Source organism: Mytilus californianus, unplaced genomic scaffold (genome assembly GCF_021869535.1).
Source record: "Mytilus californianus isolate M0D057914Y unplaced genomic scaffold, xbMytCali1.0.p SCAF_2, whole genome shotgun sequence".
In the NCBI taxonomy this organism is placed as follows: Eukaryota; Metazoa; Mollusca; class Bivalvia; order Mytilida; family Mytilidae; genus Mytilus; species Mytilus californianus.
Genome location: NW_026262668.1, coordinates 102,777,169 through 102,797,035, shown reverse-complemented (window position 1 = coordinate 102,797,035; position 19,867 = coordinate 102,777,169). Strand labels below are relative to the sequence as shown.

Here is a 19,867-nt window from a genome sequence, read left to right as displayed (position 1 = left end):
ATTGTTTGGTTAGCCTTGGATCCTAGCTAACTGCTTGACCTATCGACGAAGTATTAGATTGGGTCAGGATTCCAGGCTATTGTTTGGTGGCCATTGTTTGTTTTTCTATATGGACGAACAGCAAAAGCTCTTAAGGTAAGTTTGTGATTAGTTTTTACGATTTTGGGACTTTCTTTCTTTCAAATTCACTTTAGGGGAAATGTCCACAGTAAGAGGTATCTTTCAAGACCTGTACCGTCGTCTAAAGAGCCGATTTCTAAGCAAAAACGATGTGTACATGTACGTACCAAGATTCAAGGGGTAACACGAATGACCAAATAACATCGATTCAAGATTTATAAATTATATTTGGGAGTTCGAGTTTAAATCATCGAGGGATGAATAACGCATTGTGCACTCTATGTTGCAATCATAACAATACATATGAGAGGAGAACTAAAATACATAGCTATTTGATTAAGCATTTAACAATTATAAAATACTTTTCTTTTTCAGTTTCAAATGTAGCCAACAGATTTCCACAGGCCATTGGGGATGGAAATATCACGGAACTGTTGGATCAGTTCTCATAGTATTTAAGCTGTCTTCTGATGAACTACCCAGTTTTGACCAGGCAATAGCAACATATATTGTATAGTTTGTTGGGAGCAATGGCAGAGATCATAGATGACATTTTAGATGGCAAAAAAACATTATGACACTCTTTCAAAGCTTCATGAATCTATTTTAGTTCAGCCAAATATCAATTCTGACTGTGAGAGATCATTTTCAATTATAAAGAAATTTACACTGAATTCTGATCAGAACTCGACAATGATATATTGTGTGCCTTGTTATCAAGTAAATGTAACAAAACCAGCAGGTGTTTTGACTATGTGCCTAGTGGTGTTCATAGGCGGATCCAGAAATTTTCATAAGTGGGGGCCCACTGACTGCCTAAGAGGGGGCCCGCTCCAGTCATGCTTCAGTGATTCCCTATATAATCAACCAAATTTTTCCCAAAAAAGGGGGGGCCCGGGCCCCCTGGGCCCCCCCTAAATCCGCCTCTGGTGTTGCTTTAAATTAAAAGCAGCAAAACAGACCACTGTTGAATACAATAAAAGTTTACAGTTGAATATTGTTTTTTATATTAACAAATTTGCATATAATGTGAAATTATGAACATTGTTCATATTAAAAAGTCTGCATCTACGTCACGCGTTTTCACACGCTTTTTGACATGTCATGTCATGTCATGACATGATTTCTCATTGTCAGAGGTTGGCAAGTATGACTGGATATGATAAAGAGAATAACTTATGGGCAGACCTAGCTATAATAAATCAGCATTAACCATTCAACAGATTAATTTACACTTACCCAATCAACAATCAATATCTTCTCTAACTTCATCTTTTCTTTCAATTGTTTAGCCGCAATGGCAACTGAGTTGAAATAACAGAATCCCCTGCAAGATAAACAATACTATTTCACTCAAATGCAGCATCCTCCAACAATCCCATATAGTTTTAAATAATTTCTACTACACTATAAAGTGTTACTGACCTTTGACTTTGAATGTTTAAGGTTAATCTTCTTATTAGAGTGGATCATTTACATCAAGTTTGGAGACTATAGAATTTAAATAACAAGCTTGTAACTTCATATTTAACAGCACTCATCTTCTTAAGTAAGTACTTTAAAATGAAGTTTTTATAAAGGGATTTAAATTGTATTAGTGGAAATAATGTATCTCAAATATGACATTTATATTGAAGAAATGTCTTATGGTTTTTTGTGTTGTGTTGCTCTCTCATGGATGTATACCCCATTTATCTTTTATTTGTACAATACTAACCAGTGTTTCTCAAAGATTAAAAAAAAAACCAGCATTATATTTTTGAAGTTGAAAGGGCATCTGAAATATGTAAATGTTATAAAAGAGACATTCTGACTATAATAACAGAACATGTAAAAGGCTTGTATGTACTTACATTGGTTGGTGTGATTCTGCATGATGACCAGGTGGCCTCACAACAGCAAAACCATTCTACAATAATAACATCAGATGATAACATAGTGAGAAATGTACACTCATTATTGATAATGTATACTGTAATCAACTTGTTACTTTTTAAATCATTCTTCTTATTGCATTACTGAAAACACTGCAAAAAAAACCCAAAAAAACAATTAATCTCACTATAAAATAATATTCAAAGGGTAGCAACTTTTTTCTTTTCAATCATAATGAATCGTAACAAAAACATTAGAAACTAAATGGGATGACTACCATTTACAGCAACTATTAATCTATCATTTAGGTTGTCAAATTTTAGCAACATGTGCTGTATCAATCCATTGAACAACTTACCTTCAGTTCACGTGATGCCACTTTTAATGACAAGTCTACAACACAGCCTACTGCCTGAAAAATCAACAAAACTTAAATATATCATATTGTTTAATATTCAAAGAAAGTCCTGTGTTAAAATCTGTCAGAAAAAAATGTCAATCTTATAATCAATGGAAAGAATGCACAAAACTAATAAGCCATCTTTTTGGTAAAATTTGCTCATTGTATATCCAGCCAACAGCTTCAAGCCAAATTGTTGGTTAAATCTGCTCATTTCATGTCTAGTCTAAGCTTCAATCCAAATTGTTGGTTAAATCTGCTTATTTCATGTCCAGTCTAAGCTTCAATCAAAATTGTTGGTTAATACTGCTTATGTCATGTCCAGCCTAAGCTTCAATCCATACTCAATACTGCTTTAATCTGATACACTGAACATCAAACCAACAGCTTTCATCCACATTGTTGGTTAAATTTGTTCATTGCATGTGAAGACAACAGCTTCAATCCAAACTGTTCATTGCATGTCAATCTTTAACTTTCAATCCACTTATTGGCTGTCCAGCCAACAGCTAAATTTTACATTGCTGGTTAAATCCACTCATTGGATGTCCAGCCAACAGCTTAATTTTAAACTGCTGGTTAAATCCACTCATTGGATGTCCAGGCAACAGCTTAATTTTAAACTGCTGGTTAAATCCACTCATTGGATGTCCAGCCAATAGCTTAATTCTAAACTGCTGGTTTAATCCACTCATTGGATGTCCTCCCAACAGCTTAATTTTAAACTGCTGGTTAAATCCACTCATTGGATGTCCAGCCAACAGCTTAATTCTAAACTGCTGGTTTAATCCACTCATTGGATGTCCTCCCAACAGCTTAATTTTAACTGCTGGTTAAATCCAATCATTGGATGTCCAGCCAACAGCTTAATTCTAAACTTCTGGTTAAATCCACTCATTGGATGTCCAGCCAACAGCTGAATTTTAAACTGCTGGTTAAATCCACTCATTGGATGTCCAGCCAACAGCTTAATTTTAAACCGCTGGTTAAATCCACTCATTGGATGTCCAGCCAACAGCTTAATTTTAAACTGCTGGTTAAATCCACTCATTGGATGTCCAGCCATTAAATTTATTTTACATTGTTGGTTACATGCCAATCCAACAATTTGATTTTTCATTGTTGGTTACATGCCAATCCAACAGCTTGATTTTACATTGTTGGTTAAATTTGGTCATTGCATGTCCAGCCAACAGTTTCATTTAACACTATTGGTTAAATCTGCTTATTAAATGTCTACCCTACAGCTTGAATTCATTACTTTTTTTGTGATGTACGTTTATCATATTTTCCATTACAAATATATCAGTACCAACACTTATTCCCCATTTAAATCATGGTTAAACAAGTTATTACAAGATGCAGCAATGAAAACAATTTTTTTTCATCTAAATTATGTCATAAGTAAGGTTTACAAGTGATGATTAAAATTTTCATCCTGTAGTATTGTATCTGTATGTAAAATGTGTTCAACAAAACCCATTAACAGCATTCAAATTGTGTTCTTATTTTACAGGAAACAATATGATATCTGATAACCTGTCCTTTGTACAAATCAATTAGAATACAGATGTACTTAACAGGTGTTAACCATAGATCAATAATGTTTGTTAGGAAATCAGTAAACAAGCTCAACATAAGTTTTTGATTTTTCCTATACCCATTACGTCAATTTCAGCTGATGTCATCCATATTTGGCAATGTAAACATCACTTAATAAATCAACACAGATAATTATCACCATTAACGTATAATGTATTCTTTATGGGGTGGAAGGATTTAAGGATGTGGCAATTCATATTTCTATACATGTTAAGTCAGAGGTAATACTAGAAAGCAGGTGCTAATTAAAGAAGTAGGTAAAAAGTCTGAGGTGGTCCTTGTAAAGCTGGTCCATTTCAAAGCCCTGCTGGTGAGGCTACTAGGGACCCTCCTAAAGCTATGAGGATCTAGTATTTGTACGGATCAATTTTGGGTCTTTTATCTTTTCTGTCTCTCAAGGTTTTTTTTTTTTTACTTTTTAGAACATACCTGTTACTATTGTACACACCAAAAACAATCATCTTTTTTTAAATACTTTGTATCTTTGCAGTTGACAAAAGGGGCATTATTGGGACAATAATTGTAGTACTAAAATGTTCAGAATAATCCTGCACAATTGACTGATTGTCAGACAAGGTGACTGACACTGTATATATACAATTTATGAAAGGTTCAAATATGCACATGATATGGTAAGTGTTGCATAAATTAAGGCAAAAACAAATTAATTGATTTTGCATAAAAGCAACTACATGAACGAAGGTTAACGTTTTTTTCCTTTTCAGTTTCTTACATACTCATTGAAATGTAACAGTTTTTATCATGTTAAATTGATATTTGATTTTCTATAATATATTGATATTCAATAAGTACCTGAACAGCTTTTTAACAGCTTTCAAACTGGGATTAAACTAGTGCATAGACCTTTTTTGCACTTTGTATCAAGAAAATAAATTAACAAGTGAGCATTGTTTTATTGTGTTGTTGGGTTGCTTTCATTGATTTTCACACATCACCTTTTATTCATACTTAATGATACTTAATTACAACAAATTTTGCTCATTCTGACTACTGTAATTTATTCCAAAATGTTAGTTTGTGAATGGCTTGTATCTATACAGGTATGATAAAGGTTAAAACCAAAGCAAATGTGAGGACATCTGGATGTTATTTTTGTTGTAGATTTCTATTTTACAGACGTTTACACCGTCCCCTTGTATCTTATTCATATGGTTAAAATCATCGTTACATAATTAATTCTTTTTTTATAATCTGATATTACTTTTCTGAAGTATTAATTGAAATTACATAAACAAGCAATTTTCTGTTTACCTCAATTTATCTGTTTCCAAGGTTACATACATTATTTATGTCCTACTGTTTTAGTGTTATGAACAGGTGTTACTTGAATGATTAAACTTACATTTTTTATGTTTCCACTGAAGTGTTTATAAAAGTATTGATCTACAGACAGTATTGAGGTCACTATTTCATTTACGTGGAGAAATAAACCAGAAAATAGAGGCCCAAATGAGACTATTTCTCTCACCCGGCCATTAAGAACTACATGTATATACAATTTCTAATTGACTCAATAAGCTAAAAAGATCCAAGAAAGGGATAGATTACCCAAACATTACCTCTTTATCTTTATAGTCATGCTACAAACACCTATTTTACATTCAGTCATTTTAAAGAAATATTCCTCTAGGATGGAGTGTAGTTTTCCTTACAGAAATCTATTAAATCTATAGTATAGTTTTTTCAATAACTTGCAAACATATACTTTAGATTAAAAACGCATTTGCACTTTTTGTTTTAAAATTTACTACAATGAAATTTTAAAATGTTGAAGCAAAACAAAATACAAGAAGGACATTGGAGGATGTGAAAACACATTCAAATAAAGTTAAGCTCAAAACTCCAAATTTTAAATATTAAAGTTTAATAACACTGGAATGACACCTCTGGAAAATGAAAAGATAGACTTTCCGCAGGCAAACATGGTGTATAAATGTAAAAACAGTCTGCTAAAGCAATCATAGTTATTACAATAAAAGCTTGGTCAGACAGACAAATATACCCAGATGTACCAGGACATGTATGAAGTTAACAAGTTTATAAAGACAGAACATAATCTTGAGCTCAGATTAAAGCAAGTAGGAATTCATTCCAGTATTTGAAATTCAATAAAAGAACAGAATTTTTTTTTCTCATAAATATGGGGGGGGGGGGGGGGGGGGAATAAATAAGTCATTATGACAAAGAAACTCTTGAAACCAACCTTAAAATATCTGGTCACTTTAAAAAAAAAAATGCATCTGTGATGCTAAGTACAATACTCCTGCTGTGACATTATTTTAGTTGATAAATAAAGATACGAAGACAAATGTCATGCCCCTAACGTTCTCCTTGTAATATTCTGTTTAAAGTCAAACATATTAAAGAAATTATTCTTGTAAGATGACGTTATTTCTTAGCATTGTACGTAAATACTATATTTTTTTATTGACCTTTTACTTTTAAATGTCATTCCTTGATATTTTTATCAAAACTAGTTTAGTACATCAAAGTTCGAGACTCCTAGGAGAATATTAAATGTTCAATAAAGTTTTATATAATGATTAAAACTAACAGAAACCTCCATTTTATGATCCACAAACAGTATAACTTTGTAACCTTTGTGATTTTCACATAGTTATAAAAATTCATATACAACCTCCCTGCTTTTCCTCAACAAACCTGCTTGATTATTTAGGGAAAGAAAATGAGTGACAACCTTTTTCAGTCAATATTTAGCATTATTACTATTATTATACTTATTGTAATTAAGCAATGGTTTGTAAATATCATCATAAATAATTGTAGTTCAATAACAAACTGCATTCAGCTTGATAGATCTCATTTTGTAAATACAAGTTGTTTTAAAAATGTATAGAAATAAAGTCATTTTTAATGTGAAATCTATTAAAGATCAATTTCTCTATTAATTTCTGTATTAAATTCCTATCTTTAATAGTAGGTCAAGCCTACGTAAGCCCTCTCCACAAACCCTTATCTTTAATTTCTCTCTTCACTGGTTTTATCTTACCGTTCTGGCAGCTATGTATGTATGCATTTCATTCCACACTGTATCAGAATCCACACCAATTCCTCCACAAGGTAACAAAAAGAAACGCATGTTTTCTGAAACAGAAATAGCATAATAGAAAGTCTGAAGTATACCACAGCGTTCCCAAATATAAAAGTAAACAGGCACACACATGTCAATCTATTAGTAATAAATGGCAATCCTAGGACAAACAGTCTTGTGTAGCAAACAAAGTTGCATAATATATAGATGAAAAAATAATAAAAACATACATATTTCAGTCATTCTATATTAGTTGTGATATAATGCAGTTTAACAATCAGGATTGAAATGCCATTAAAAATAGTGGTTCCTGCTTGATGCCCTACAGTTTATAGTTGTAATATCATGATAAGCAAAATGTTGTCTTGCTTAGAAAAAAATTTTAATTACAACTTTCTAAATAAGGAGCCATCTAACCACAAGACCTGCCTCCACCAATGAATTATAACATCTAGCATGTTAAAATGGAGATAAATTATTTATATCTTGTAATTGATAAGTTACAACCTAAACCATACAATAAAGTACTTTTCATAGCATTCAAATACTATCTTACCAAATAAGCTTGGATCTAGACGCTGCCGGTTAAGGGGATTTGTCCCATATAATAATGTATGGGCTTCTGAATGGCAACTTTGTAATTCTTCCATGCTGGCTTTTCTACTTTTTATTCTCTGAAATTTCAAGAAAAATGTACATAGTTATATTTCAATTGAATATTTTTGTAGGAAATAGAATGCATTTCTGTCAAAATTGGTTCAACTTGACTCTGATGTATACTTCCATATGAAAATGAAAAAAAGTGAATCGAAGGATGACATCTATTCTCTGCAAAAAATAAAGAATGGTTAAAAACCTCAAATTCTAAACTAGCTGTAAATAATCCTAACCTCCATGTCACATAAATAACTATAAAATAAAATAGATGTTTTGGAGTGACATATAAAAAGAAGATGTGGTATGATTGCCAGTGAGACAACTCTCCACAATAGACCAAATGACACAGAAATTAACAACTAATGGTCACCGTACGGCCTTCAACAATAAGCAAAGCCCATACTGCATAATTAGTTATAGAAGGCCCTGAGTCTTGCTGCCAAATTCAAAGGGTAAAACATGAATTTAATATGTTACTCGTCATAACACCCTATTATAGGCTATCAGTATTGCAGGTGCAACAGGTACTACAAATGAAAATCTGCTGTACACAATTGCAAAATCTGTTGTATTGCAATGGCAATCATAATAGTAGAAATCTGCAGTATAGGATTGCAAAAACAATTGTTTTGAATGGCAATAGGGAACACAGATACCATTGTAACTGCCGTCATGATAGCTGATAATAAGGTGTGCATAATATCCCAATTAACTAAATATTAGCATAATATCTACAGGCACAACAAAACAAAAAGTCCTGACAACTGTTGGATTTTTATTCCGAGTAGCAGGATCATAATAAATCCAAAGATTGGGCTTGATATACACTCTTTATATCATGTAAATCTAAAACACTGATATCCCTTATTTTTGCTTAATGATGCCATGCAAACAAAGAATAAAATGCTCCACTGGGGACAGCTTGATACGACTGCAGAGGTCGAACCCTGAACAGTTAGGTTAAGTATGGACACAACATTCAAGCTTGAAACAGCTCTGAATTTGGATTGTGATTAAATATTTGACACATCATAGGTTTCTGACATAGATCGAATGTGGTCTAAGAACTTAAAATTTTGAAATTGGACATATCAAGGAACCCCAAGAATTCAATTTTTGATGAAATCAAACTAAAAAGTTTAATTCTGGACCCTTTGGACCTCTATAAGAACTAATTTGATAACAGGGCCCAAAATCCAAAATCCAAATACATGTTTATATTCAGCATATCAAAGAACCCCATATTTTCAATTTTTGTTGAAATCAAACATAGCTTAATTTTGAACCCTGATTTGGACCAACTTGAAAACTGGGACCAAAATTATAAAGCTAAAGACACAGTTAGATTCAGCATATCAAAGAACCCTAAGAATTCAATTTTTGTTGAAATCAAACAAACTTTAATTTTGGACTGTTAGTACCTTAATGTAGACTAATTTGAAAACAGGCCTAAAATTAAAATTCTAAATATACAGTTCCATTCGGCATATCGAAAGAACCCCAATTGTTCAATTTTTGATGAAATCAAACCAAAGTTTAATTTTGGCCTTGGACCTCAATGTGGATCAATTAAAAAAAACAGGACCCAAAATCAAAAATCTACATACATGGTTAGATTCAGCATATTAAAGAACCCGAAGATTTCAAGACTTTGAATTAAACCCCATTGAAATTGGTCAAGAAATAAGCAATTTATACAAAGTATTACAAAAGTATTGTTTTCGGCCCCTTTTTCCTAAAAGGTTAAGGCCATAACCCTCAAAATCATTCCCAACCTTCCTTTTATGGTATGGAACCTTGAGGTACAATTTCATAGAGATCCACAGACTTATACTCAAGTCATTGTCTAAAAACCAGAAAATCCCTGGTTTTTGGGCCCAATTCCTAAACGGTTTGGGCCATAACCCCCAAGATCAATCCCAACCTTCCTTTTGAGGTATGAAACCTTGTGGTATAATTTCATAGAGATCTGCAGGTATACACTTATACACATGTTATTGTCCTGAAACAAGAAAAATGCTTGTTTTATTGCCTTTTTTTTGGCCCTAATCCTAAAAAGTTAGGACAATAACCTCCGAAATCAATCCCAACCTTCCTTTTGTGGTATGGAACCTTGTGGTACAATTTCATAGATATCCATACATTTATACTCAAGTTATTGTCTAGAAACCAAATGTCTTCGGACGATGACAACATTGCCATACCATTAGATAACCAAAAATTTTGCGGTTTAAAAAAAACTATAAAAATGTAAAATGTTTGTGACAGTAATCTTACAAGACAAGTCAAATGTAGATTTAACATTTACTTGCATGAGAAGTGATCCCTAAAGCCTGTTCGTATTTCATTTTTCATAATGACAGTTTAATCATACATCAATGTTAACACAAACACCAAATATATATATAAAGTCTACACCATATTGAAACAGCAACCTTTTTGTTCTAAGAACTGTGTATCTTCTTTTCATCAACATTAATGGTGTATGCAGATGCTGTTCCTGACCATTTAATACACATAGATAAACAAATGTTACTGTGTTCTACTTTGTCACACAGATCTAAATCAGTGTCATCTAACCATTGCCATTGCTCCTATCTATCTACAGATCATCAGCTGTTCATATCATCTTTGAACCAAGAAAGCAAGCTGATCATTTTATTGAATTGTGATGTCATGAATATTAGCAGGCATGTTAATAAAAAAAAATCTCAAATGTGCATTTGAATGGCTAAAAATATACAAGCATTCTGAGAGTATTGCATGGCAATACATAGTCCCCTACCGGGTAAAAATTCATTATACTGGAACAAAAAGCTAACTTGTTCTATAACTTGTCATGGTGTAAAAAAAAAGTCAATATCTTCAAGCATGACTAAAAACAGTGTGGAAAACTGATTAAATGAGTGAATTTTTCAAGTCCAAGGACCATAACTCTGCACAAAATTATCAGACCGAAACAAAATTTCAAACGACAGGAACTCCAACGAAAAATTAGCACATTCCCATGCCACTGATTTCTTTAAGAAAATAAAAGGTTCCGACTCAGTTTGTCGAGTACGTGATAACTCCTTTGTGGGGTATCTGCGATGCCGCCTTCGCCTGTTCTGTTAACTGAAGCTGGTCTTATCACGTGATTTGGTATCGAATGTCTTATCTACCTACCAATGTAAATGAACACGGAAACTCCCGTGGTTTTTTGTGAATCGCCACATGAATGACGACACCTGTTTCCGTGCAATAAATGAAGGCAAAAGTTGAAAAGATCTAAAAAATCAGTCCATATTTAACAAAATGACAAAAGTAAATTAACTGCATTCGAAAAGAGGGCAAGCTTATTTTTAGTTTTGTTTAAATTGTTTTAATCATTGGAACTTGGAAATCGGAAAATATCCGATATTAAAAATTACATGTACCTAAAGTTGGGTGTTTGCGGAAAACACTGTGATGCACGTGTAGTGTGTAAGATGGCGAAGGATAGCTCAAATTTAAGTTAAAGGTTGTAAATTTTTATCGAATGTTACAAGAACATTTATGGTTTTCTTTATCGTCACAATGTAAAAAAATGTTATTAACGTATTTATCAAATATGTTTAAAAGACTAAAAGAGGTTAATAATTACACGCACGTGATGACCTCTACATAGCATGTATCAGGTTACGAGACAGATGAATTGTTACACTTTTTATAATAATTCCAAAGTTATAAACAACTTTAAACATTCAACCTAGTCCGAGATTGCTCTGACGTCTGACAGATTTTTTTTTACGAATGGCTTAACTTTAAATATTTCTGGGTGCATTTAAAGAAGGATCACCATGATGGGCCCTAAGCAGTATAATATTTTTTTATTCTTAAAATTTTATCATGGGAACCAAATTTGAATTTATTAATGTGTGTAAATGCTTAACAGTTCTGAAACACCTTACACCGTATGTTAAGCAATTTATGTTTTTGTTTCTTGTTGAATTGAATGAAATATTTGCCATTGTACTTTCAGTAAACAATTAATCAAAATATTTGATATTTTTTCCGATTAAAGCCTTTTAACCTCCCCGGCCCCCGCCACTACGGGGAACCAACTTTTGAATTAAATTTTTGTTGGAAATTCTTTCAGTAAACACTTAATTTAATTAAAATATTTGTCAAAGTTAAATTAGCAGTAAAGCGCGACAATAATTGCTGGTAAAAACTTTTCCGTTTACTTTTTATAAGAATTTTATGATTTTCAAGCCTAGCATGTATATAACAGTTATGCATGTTTAGCCAACAGCCCTCTCATGAATAAAAATCTTACTATTTAAATTGATTGTAACTTAAACTGAAATGTTTATGGCTTGTGAGTATTTTTACTCTTCAGTTTTTTGTTGTTTTTTTTAGGTGAAAACAGTCGCGGGGATTTCGTTTTTTACTTTATATTTGTTTTTACGCAGCAAAACCCGTCAAAACTGACATATTTGTCATTTAGTGACATGGTCGGTAAATGTCATTTCCTTGACAATTAAGTACACATCCGGTTATTTCGGTATGTTCCGTAATTACGATCAATCACAAGGTTACAAAAATTTGAACGGAACCCATGCATCCATATGACATGTCGAGTTATAATTAACAGATACTTAACGATTTTGCGACATCGCACTATAAACGTTTGAAGTCCGCTTGTTGGAGTTCCTGTCAATATAATACTTCCATGTACTTCCATGATCTGTATAACTTGTCATGATAAAACTATATACCAATTATCAATCAATATCTTCAAGCATGATGAAAAAAAGTGTGGAAAACACTTTAACATTAGATATGATTAATAGTTCTCTAAAATTAGATATGATGTAATGCAGTGTATATCTATTTTCAAATTATAATCAAATATAATTAATAGTTCCAAATATTTTTTTCTTTTTTTTGTCACAAACTAATATAGATTTGTAATCTATTTATAAAATGTCAACAATTTTTATCTACACAATGTAATGTAATATATACATTAATAAAAATAGATTATTATCTTATTAAAGGATTTCACTTCATAATTTTTTTTATATATATATAGCATTCAGAAAATTAGTTTATACAAATTAACAAACAAACCTGCCAAAAAATTCTTCAAATAATTTACCAAAGAATGTCTTTTAAAAAATGAGTTATCTCCCTTTGTACAGAAATATGGTTTAACGTAGTACTCTTAACATTAGATATGGTCCAGATTTATGGTCCATAACTCTGGACTAAATCATCAGACCAGAACAAAATACCAACTTGATCTATAACTTGTCATGGCAAAACTATATACCAAATATCAAATCAATATCTTCAAGAACGAAGTCTTAAAGTGTGGAAAACTGCTTTGCCAGACTGACGGATGGACAGACAGACGGACGGACGGACGGACAGACGGACAGACAGACGAACAGAGGGCAAACCTAAAGTCCCTTTCGACTTCGTCGGTAGGGGACTAATAACAGCAATGTCACAATATTAAAAACGAAAACTAAATTCAGCATGATCTCCATAACAAAGTAATCGATTTCAATGTTTTTGAAGAGAGTTTGTGCCAATCCATTAAAACACAAAAACATCGATATGAATAAGAAAAAAATATATTTCAGATTCCTTAACAACCCTGCTGTTTGAAAAATCATGTCATATGGGGCAAAATTTTCAGTTGTCATATAGCCCTAAATATTATGTATTCTTAATTAAATATGTAAGAGTCAAATCTATGTCCAGCCCAAATCTATGTCCTTTCCTCCTATCTGTCTCCTATCCGATATAGCGTCATAAATGTCACAAATCTATTTCCTTTTTTAACACGTCATGCCCTGTCCTAGGACTTCAGAATTATCGATACACCAACTGTAACAGATTGAAATCTCTGAGATTGTTACTTTGTGTCTTATGTCTTTTTGTTAATTTCAGCCTCGATAGACTCATGGCAGTCTCTAGCTGGCAATGTACTCTCCTGGAGTGTGGAAGGTTATAGTAAGTTCTATTCCCAACTGGGTCAAACCAGACTTCAAAATCTATATACCCCGGTATGCTGTTTCTGCGCTAAGCATGTGGCATTTAGAGGTAAAAGCAAGACTGTTTGGTTTGGAGTAAAAATAATCTGTCAGATAGGGGGACATGTTTTCCTATGACTGTTACCTTGTTTACTAGTAAAAATCAAGATTGAGTGTTTGGGACTAGTACAAAGCAGGGTTCATATTCATATCACATGAACATCATTCTTGTCCTGAATAAGCCCTTGACTTACCACTGTAAGTAAAACAGACATTCATCATCATCATTTTTTCTTATGCTGTGTTGCTACACCATAGTCACAGGTAAGGGAGATTGAATGCTAGCAATCAAGTTTCACCCCACCACGTTTTATATGTGATTGTCCTGAGTCACACCACATTACTGAAAGTTTTCTATATAAAACAAGGAAATGAATGAACAAAGAGTCACATATTTGAGTGTCATGATGTCAAGAGACACAAATCTGAGAAAGGAACACAGATTTGAGGCTTGACAAAGGGACACAGATCTGAAGAAAGGACATAGATTTGAGACTGAAAATGGATTTACAAATATTATGCCTAAATAACATGAGTTTAATAACTATTCGTCAATCAATACTAACCTCACATCTAGATGTCAGTCCAGTTTCATGTAATCTAGACCATATACTGTGTAGACGGCCTTCATTCTCTGGATGATTTGAATTGTTATTACATGTGCATTGATGCTTCTGCATGATTGAATCATATGCTAAACCTAAAATAGATAAGGCGTAATCAACATCCAAATGCCTATTTCATTCATGTTACAATCTATTTTTTCTTCTTTTTCAAAATTACGAACAACAACTGTCCACTATGTTTGTGGTTTGGTTGTGGCAATGTAAATCAATAATTTACCAGAAGTATATCTATATCTAGTTGTGGTTTGAAGGGGGTAATGTAAATTACCTGTAGTATATCTATATCTAGTTGTGGTTTGAAGGGAGTAATGTAAATTACCTGTAGTATATCTATATCTAGTTGTGGTTTGAAGGGGGTAATGTAAATTACCTGTAGTATATCTATATCTAGTTGTGGTTTGAAGGGGGTAATGTAAATTACCTGTAGTATGTCTATATCTAATTGTGGTTTAAAGGGGGTAATGTAAATGACTTGTAGTATATCTATATCTAGTTGTGGTTTGAAGGGGGCAATGTAAATTACCTGTAGTATATCTATATCTAGTTGTGGTTTGAAGAGGGTAATGTAAATTATCTGTAGTATATCTATATCTAGTTGTGGTTTGAAGGGGGTAATGTAAATTACCTGTAGTATATCTATATCTAGTTGTGGATTGAAGGGGGTAATGTAAATTACCTGTAGTATATCTATATCTAGTTGTGGATGAAGGGGGTAATGTAAATTACCTGTAGTATATCTATATCTAATTGTGGTTTGAAGGGGGTAATGTAAATTACCTGTAGTATGTCTAGTTGTGGCTTGAAGGGGTCAATGTAAATTACCTGTAGTATATCTATATATAGTTGTGGTTTGAAGGGAGTAATGTAAATGACCTGTAGTATATCTATATATAGTTGTGGTTTGAAGGGGGTAATGTAAATTACCTGTAGTATGTCTAGTTGTGGTTTGAAGGGGTCAATGTAAATTACCTGTAGTATATCTATATATAGTTGTGGTTTGAAGGGGGTAATGAAAATGACCTGTAGTATATCTATATATAGTTGTGGTTTGAAGGGGGTAATGTAAATGACCTGTAGTATGTCTAGTTGTGGATTGAAGGGGGTAATGTAAATTACCTGTAGTATGTCTATATCTAATTATGGTTTGAAGGGGGTAATGTAAATTACCTGTAGTATATCTATATCTACTTGTGGTTTGAAGGGGGCAATGTAAATTACCTGTAGTATGTCTATATCTAGTTGTGGTTTGAAGGGGGTAATGTAAATGACTTGTAGTATATCTATATCTAATTGTGGTTTGAAGGGGGCAATGTAAATTACCTGAAGTATATCTATATCTAATTGTGGTTTGAAGGGAGTAATGTAAATTACCTATAGTATATCTATATCTAGTTGTGGTTTGAAGGGGGCAATGTAAATTACCTGAAGTATATCTATATCTAATTGTGGTTTGAAGGGAGTAATGTAAATTACCTGTGGTATATCTATATCTAATTGTGGTTTGAAGGGGGTAATGTAAATGACTTGTAGTATATCTATATCTAGTTGTGGATTGAAGGGGGCAATGTAAATTACCTGTAGTATATCTATATCTAATGTGTGGTTTGAAGGGAGTAATGTAAATTACCTGTAGTATATCTATATCTAATTGTGGTTTGAAGGGAGTAATGTAAATTACCTGTAGTATATCTATATCTAATTGTGGTTTGAAGGGGGTAATGTAAATGACTTGTAGTATATCTATATCTAGTTGTGGATTGAAGGGGGCAATGTAAATTACCTGTAGTATATCTATATCTAGTTGTGGTTTGAAGGGGGCAATGTAAATTACCTGTAGTATGTCTATATCTAATTGTTGTTTGAAGGGGGTAATGTAAATTACCTGTAGTATGTCTATATCTAATTGTGGTTTGAAGGGGGTAATGTAAATTACCTGTAGTATGTCTATATCTAATTGTGGTTTGAATGGGGCAATGTAAATTACCTGTAGTATATCTATATATAGTTGTGGTTTGAAGGGGGTAATGTAAATTACCTGTAGTATGTCTAGTTGTGGTTTGAATGGGTCAATGTAAATTACCTGTAGTATATCTATATCTAGTTGTGGTTTGAAGGGGGTAATGTAAATTACCTGTAGTATATCTATATCTAGTTGTGGTTTGAAGGGGGTAATGTAAATTACCTGTAGTATGTCTAGTTGTGGTTTGAAGGGGGCAATGTAAATTACCTGTAGTATATCTATATCTAGTTGTGGTTTGAAGGGGGTAATGTAAATTACCTGTAGTATATCTATATCTAGTTGTGGTTTGAAGGGGGTAATGTAAATTACCTGTAGTATGTCTAGTTGTGGTTTGAAGGGGTCAATGTAAATTACCTGTAGTATATCTATATCTAGTTGTGGTTTGAAGGGAGTAATGTAAATTACCTGTAGTATATCTATATCTAATTGTGGTTTGAAGGGGGTAATGTAAATGACCTGTAGTATATCTATATCTAATTGTGGTTTGAAGGGGGTAATGTAAATTACCTGTAGTATATCTATATCTAATTGTGGTTTGAAGGGGGTAATGTAAATGAACTGTAGTATATCTATATCTAGTTGTGGTTTGAAGGGGTCAATGTAAATTACCTGTAGTATATCTATATCTAGTTGTGGTTTGAAGGGGGCAATGTAAATTACCTGTAGTATATCTATATCTAGTTGTGGTTTGAAGGGGGTAATGTAAATGACCTGTAGTATATCTATATCTAGTTGTGGTTTGAAGGGGGCAATGTAAATTACCTGTAGTATATCTATATCTAATTGTGGTTTGAAGGGGGTAATGTAAATTACCTGTAGTATATCTATATATAGTTGTGGTTTGAAGGGGGTAATGTAAATTACCTGTAGTATGTCTAGTTGTTGATTGAAGGGGGCAATGTAAATTACCTGTAGTATATCTATATCTAGTTGTGGTTTGAAGGGGGTAATGTAAATTACCTGTAGTATGTCTAGTTGTGGTTTGAAGGGGTCAATGTAAATTACCTGTAGTATATCTATATCTAGTTGTGGTTTGAAGGGGGTAATGTAAATTACCTGTAGTATGTCTATATCTAGTTGTGGTTTGAAGGGGGTAATGTAAATTACCTGTAGTATGTCCATATCTAGTTGTGGATTGAAGGGGGCAATGTAAATTACCTGTAGTATATCTATATCTAATTGTGGTTTGAAGGGGGTAATGTAAATTACCTGTAGTATGTCTAGTTGTGGTTTGAAGGGGTCAATGTAAATTACCTGTAGTATATCTGTATCTAGTTGTGGTTTGAAGGGGTCAATGTAAATTACCTGTAGTATATCTATATCTAGTTGTGGTTTGAAGGGAGTAATGTAAATTACCTGTAGTATATCTATATCTAATTGTGGTTTGAAGGGGGCAATGTAAATTACCTGTAGTATATCTATATCTAATTGTGGTTTGAAGGGGGTAATGTAAATTACCTGTAGTATATCTATATCTAATTGTGGTTTGAAGGGGGTAATGTAAATTACCTGTAGTATGTCTATATCTAGTTGTGGTTTGAAGGGGGCAATGTAAATTACCTGTAGTATGTCTATATCTAATTGTGGTTTGAAGGGGGCAATGTAAATGACCTGTAGTATATCTATATCTAATTGTGGTTTGAAGGGGGTAATGTTAATTGAAAAATTACCTGTAGTATATCTATATCTAATTGTGGTTGGGTCAGATTCCTGTGTCTGTTGTGGTAGATTAGAGAAAGTAACTAGAGGACTGGACTGTGTCCTAGCTAATGGTCGATGGTGATGATGACGACGGTGTTTGATAGCCTCCCTTGGATGGTTTGGGAATGTTTGCTGTGGTTTTAACGTCTCACTTGACGATTCTTCCATGTGACTTTCCTTTACTACAATTACATCATCTGCATCTTGCTCTCTGGATTCTCTCATTTCCTGATAAAAATTTAAAACAAGCATTTGTATTACTATCTCTTTGGTAATGATGAAAGAGAATGTTTACTGCAAATTAAAAATTATTGTGTGCATTTACTATTGCAATTGTTGAAGAATGGACAAAAATGCGAAATCAATTATTGCGATTTCAGAAAAAGTTGGATCAGAATGTGTATTCTTATTATTGCGATACTCACCCAGTTGCATTGTTCAGATTACTAAAAACCTTGAAATAATTTCTGAATTTACAGCATTCAAGAATGGTGTGTGAATCTCTTTTAAATTCAGATTAGCATTAATTATTGATATAATTTTATCTTTAAAAATAAAATCAACTTCTAACTTAAAACATTTTAGCAAAGTTTTGGTTTATTTCTAGGATGTAAATGTTCTATCATATTCCAATTTCCTTAACTAATTAACATTCAAAATGATCTATTTGTTATAGATATTGATTCATCTTCTTGGTTACATTATGCTTGAAATCAGTGACTGCAGAACCTTTTGGTTACCAGTGATTGTCTGCCACCCATATTGGATTTACAATGCCACTATTTGTTGTTACAAAAGACATGACTTGTTATAAAATACCTGTTGTAACTTAGCTTCTGTTTCTTCGTCAACATTCTCCATTCCAGCACGATGTAAGACAGCTTGTCGTATTTGTTGTTTAACTTGTTGTGAGTGCTGTTGTTGAAGCAGCAAGTTTTGTTGTTGTAAAAATGGGTGTCCCAATGGCAGTGGTGCAGACTGAGTTCTGCCTAATGGTTTATGTCTATAGAAAGGAAAAGATCATGTTTGTTAATACCTTCCTGATAGACAACTTTCAAATTCGTAATGTCCAGTAGATTTCCTATGTCACAATGCTCATGTTATTACGTCACAGTAAGAACTGATTGTTTAAGGACATCATTAACGCTGATTGACCTTGAGTCAACCGCTGTAACTCATTCATTAAAACAACTTGAGATTGGTCAATGGGTTTCATAATGAGTGAGAATGCTTGATATCAAATTGAGTTATTCTATTCTAATATAATAATAAACAAGCCTTTGATGAGTTTATTATTATTGCTGAAATTAAATAACGACAGATGATATCAAGTGATATCCAATTCTCACAAGTTGTGAAACCTATTTCTCTTATATCAAGTGATATCCAATTCTCACAAGTTGTGAAACCTATTTCTCTTATGGTAAAAATTATCTTTGTGTTAAATAGAAAACAAATTTGGTGAAACATTCTTCTTTTACGATAAACAGCATGACATCATAAGTCCCCATGTCAAACATTAACATCATGCAGACTTTATCAAGCTTTTTGTACACTTCAGAATGGAATAAAATTTGACAAAAAGAATATTTTCAGATGAAACATATGAGTGTTTTGTATCATTATTGAAGAAATCACAATTTGCCAAGTGGGACCTTTAAAAGTCATCATTGACCAAACGAATGGAAATATCACAATAATGTAAAACATTGCAGATAAGCCGGCCAA

General features: G+C 32.8%; 1 protein-coding gene and 1 long non-coding RNA gene across 7 annotated transcripts in view; one reads left to right on the top strand and one right to left on the bottom strand.

The window, feature by feature from the left end:
* Positions 1–19,867, bottom strand: part of LOC127730608 (histone deacetylase 4-like) — a 153,045-nt gene that overhangs the window by 14,091 nt on the left and 119,087 nt on the right. For 4 of the 6 annotated variants that reach the window (XM_052239068.1, XM_052239069.1, XM_052239070.1 and 1 more), the window contains 9 exons: positions 18,959–19,142; positions 18,109–18,367; positions 17,897–17,998; positions 14,359–14,492; positions 7,627–7,744; positions 7,029–7,123; positions 2,354–2,407; positions 1,974–2,029; positions 1,360–1,447 (listed from right to left, as the gene is read on the bottom strand). In XM_052239068.1, coding sequence (XP_052095028.1) covers positions 1,360–1,447; positions 1,974–2,029; positions 2,354–2,407; positions 7,029–7,123; positions 7,627–7,744; positions 14,359–14,492; positions 17,897–17,998; positions 18,109–18,367; positions 18,959–19,142 — 1,090 coding nt within the window. The remainder of the gene's footprint in view (positions 1–1,359; positions 1,448–1,973; positions 2,030–2,353; positions 2,408–7,028; positions 7,124–7,626; positions 7,745–14,358; positions 14,493–17,896; positions 17,999–18,108; positions 18,368–18,958; positions 19,143–19,867) is intronic. The other 2 variants (XM_052239072.1, XM_052239073.1) reach the window with 1 other exon arrangement.
* LOC127730636 (uncharacterized) lies at positions 104–1,115 on the top strand. The gene is made up of 2 exons (XR_007995205.1): positions 104–135; positions 496–1,115. It is a non-coding gene; the product is annotated as an uncharacterized LOC127730636 (long non-coding RNA).